The following is a 3,666-nucleotide window of genomic DNA, read 5'->3' as shown; positions in this document are numbered from 1 at the left end:
GTGGATCAGCCAGTGCGTGCTGCAGGCCGATCATGCCACTTTTGCTGTGGCTTTTTGTATAAATAAAACACTTTAACTTGAGTGCTTCACGGTTTGGGTCTTTGAGTTGCTTGCTCCCCCTTGTGTCAACGATTGAGCGTGGGGCCATACTGGCCACAGTTGCATCCATCAGAGAAATACGGTCATGAAAAATACTGCCAGCCCATGTTAGAGCTAAACAACCCTGTGCCTGCTCCCGAGAGGTAACGCCTATTAAACGCGTGCAAGAGCATGCACAAGCTCATTTCTCCTCATGCACACTCTGTATAGAAGTAGCTGTTTGCATCGTTCAAACGAACTTACTTTCCAGAAGAAGATTTGCAATTTTTCCACAATGTCAGACTCGCCACTAGTAAGTTAAAATGTGGACGAGCATGGACGGTCTTAGGTTAATATCACCAGAAGGCTTGACACTTAGGAGAACCAATTATTTTGATGATCCACCCGCAAAAAGTTCATGCTACACTATACCTCTAAGGGTATCTTATGTGTTTCTGTCGGCTCTGTTCTTCTTTAATGTTTTTATCAGTCTTAGGACAGTGGAGGATGTTGTTATAATTCTGGCATTTTTACATTGATGCTTTAAGCTAACAGGTTGATTAAATATGCATTATCCTAATTCGAATACATAAAAACCAACAAAAAGTAATGAATTTTTGTTTAAGTTCGTGGGGTCATCAAAAGGACATGCTATGTTTATGTTTTTAACAACTAATGTGTCTATTTGACCTGGTGAGTGATTTTCTTTTTATGTTCACACAAACCTTTGACAGAACTCTCTTGACTAAATCAGGATTTAATCAGGATGATTTAGTCAGGATGATTTAGTCACAATGATTTAAATCAGGATGATTGGCTCTGGGGAGGGCAGAGTAAACTCTGAGTTTACTGAGGGAAACTTGTTCCAGATCAGATTAGCTCTCAGGAGAATGTTATTATCTTAATTGACACAAAAGTTGAGTGAACATTTTTCTCAAAACAGAAAACTCAGTTTCCCTGATTTCAGGTTTTAAAAACATGTATTCTTTAGTAAAAATGCTTCAAGATTTGAGCCTCTGGATGTAGGTGTTTTACCCAGAGTCTTCTGCAGGTTTTAAATCGAAGTGCAACTGGTTCTGGTGGGGATGACCTGCCAGGGTGTACTTCACTGTCACGCTGCCCTCTGTTGCATCTGAACTCTGACAATGAAAAAAAGAAATACAATTAGAAAGAATCTTGTTTTAAAATTACTCATGACCCGAAACTCAGGTGACCATACCTGTCCTGTGAGTTGAGCATAAATCAGGGACCTCTGACCCTGAAAGATTGCTGGTGGTGGAGAGAGAATGGTGGCAGACACTCCCTTTGGTAAATCCCAAGAGACAGAAATGTCCCCCACATTGGGATGCAGAGCAAACCTGAGTGACTGCATAACCTGTGTAGAGTGAAGGATGCATTTTTTGTCTTGTCTATAAGGGTAGGGTGCATGTGTTAGAGGTATGTATGGGCATGTGTGGGTGTAGCTGTAAGTGGGTGTTGGGATGTGTCTGGAGCTGAATGATTGTCTAATGAATATCACCTGGATCTGCTCATGGTGTTCTTTGTTTGTTGGATACAAAGAGAGGCTAAGGCAGGGTGCCAATATTTCTGTTAAAAACCGTACAATAAAACTTTTACTAACTGCAGTAAAGCTTTATGTGTCCTTTGATTCAGCACATCGAACAGATCCTTGCTCTCCTCTCCGTGACAAATTTTTGGATGATAGTCATTTACAACCTATGTTTTAAACAATAGTTGTGATATGATTTATTTAAACACAATCATATTCTAATGAGTTGGTTAAGTGTTAGTCAGATGTTTTTCTTACCTTTGGTCGCATCCTGTTAGTCCTTATGATGAACTGAGCGTGACCTCCTCCCTCTTTGGCCATCCCATTGATGAGAGCAGAGCTGGCTTCATCTCCGATCCCAAAGGAGAAACATCTACAAAACAAGAGTTGATTTTAAACTCTATAACAATATTACATGAGAACATGATCCAGACAGGCAAAGCATGTGTTTATGGTTTCACCTATGGGAGCCTGAATTCTTCTTAACAAGGTCAATAACTTCTTTAGTGTTTCCCACCTTTCCATCAGTGAAGACAAACAGCTGATGGAGAAGAAATCACACAATGTTACACAGTTACAAATTTAAACAGGAGCTGTAAGTCTTTAGAAAGATCTGTCTAACTGTATCTCTGATGTTTTAGTAGTTCAAATAGTGTTACCATGGATGAAGAGCAACCAAAGTTATGACAAATATGAGCTTCAAAGAAAACAGGTTAAACCAGAATTCAATTAAATGTTGAAGACGTACAAGTAACTGTGCTGAAACACTGGTTGACATTAGATTTATGTGCTAAAGTTGAATGAATAGTGCAGTTTTTAGAGTCGATTCAATATAAGTGAGTATAGCTTACCTGTCGAGGCTGTTCAGGAATGCAGGGCTGGCTATAAATGTGTTGGAGAGGCTGAAGAATGTCTGTTCCACCAAGGTTTGCATCCATCTTTTCAACCTCTTTTAGAGCCTTGTTCATGGTCTTCTCACTGTACTCCATGCTCGTACTTCCATTGAAAATGTTCAGAATACTTTAGTTAAAATCATGAGAATTAATATGATAAGCCACCATGTGTCTCATAATATTTTTGAAGGGATGTTGGGGTAAGGGGTTAGATATCACTCACGGAAAGATATGTTCAAAGCTGGAACCAAAACTGTAGATGTTGAAGTAACAGCCCATTGGTAAGCTCTTCAACAGGAGCATCAGAGTGTCCTAGAGAAAGACACATGAAGTAAAGATAATTAACTATGAGGGACAGAATAATGCTTTCACAATTTAACAAGTAAAAGTTCAGAATTGATTAAATCTACAAAGAAAATGCTTAAAATTATTAAACCACTAATACCTAACCCAGATCAGGAAAAATCTCTTCATATAGATGTTGGCCATGTTAAAACAACTCTATTCAGATATGCCATACTATAACTGCTCTCAGGTTTGCTTTAAACAGTTACCGACATGAAGGTCTATGGTAGAGAGGCTCTATACAGATATTGTTACAGTTTTTTATTTAGGGCTAAGCTAAATCAAAAGCAGGGTACCAAGGTCTGTTTCTGTTTAGCCACTCTTCAGAAAGAAAGACAATGCGATATTTAAACAATGCAGATTAGTCTTTATCAATCAGTTAGTGGTGGAAAAAAAAAACTCATAAGAAAAGGTCTTAATTTATGTTTTTTAAGTGTTAATAACAACTTTTAAATGAGTTCAACAAAAACACACACACACAAATATATACGTATATATATATATATCCTCTAGCTTTTTCTCCGCCTCGAGCTTCCTTTCCAAACATACGGCTTTATGATCAGTTCCACGAAAATTAATAGCGATATAATATATCTGACGAAATTGTTTTTATAAGCATTTTTTATTAAAGAATTATGAATACTTCGATAAACATATTTAAATAATTTTAGTGCCAATTAAGGCCTTGATTTAAAGAAAAAATGAAGGAATTTTTAATTATTTTTATTGATCCGCTTAAACCCTGGTTCATCTCACGCATGCTCTCTACGATCTCCAAGAAACTCAGCGGTCTGCAGCCAC

At 37.8% G+C, this 3,666-nt stretch overlaps 1 protein-coding gene across 1 annotated transcript in view; it reads right to left on the bottom strand.

The window, feature by feature from the left end:
- LOC107094208 (von Willebrand factor A domain-containing protein 5A-like) overlaps positions 1-3,666 on the bottom strand; it is a 55,376-nt gene that overhangs the window by 15,078 nt on the left and 36,632 nt on the right. Inside the window, exons 3-8 of the mRNA XM_015389698.1 lie at positions 2,744-2,832; positions 2,479-2,623; positions 2,089-2,168; positions 1,886-2,000; positions 1,298-1,453; positions 1,114-1,217 (exon numbers count right to left, since the gene is read on the bottom strand). Coding sequence (XP_015245184.1) covers positions 1,114-1,217; positions 1,298-1,453; positions 1,886-2,000; positions 2,089-2,168; positions 2,479-2,623; positions 2,744-2,832 — 689 coding nt within the window. The remainder of the gene's footprint in view (positions 1-1,113; positions 1,218-1,297; positions 1,454-1,885; positions 2,001-2,088; positions 2,169-2,478; positions 2,624-2,743; positions 2,833-3,666) is intronic.

This window comes from Cyprinodon variegatus, unplaced genomic scaffold (genome assembly GCF_000732505.1).
Source record: "Cyprinodon variegatus isolate N-32 unplaced genomic scaffold, C_variegatus-1.0 Scaffold470, whole genome shotgun sequence".
Taxonomy (NCBI): domain Eukaryota; kingdom Metazoa; phylum Chordata; class Actinopteri; order Cyprinodontiformes; family Cyprinodontidae; genus Cyprinodon; species Cyprinodon variegatus.
Note: the sequence above shows the minus strand (reverse complement) of the source record. Positions and strands in the feature narration are given on the sequence as shown.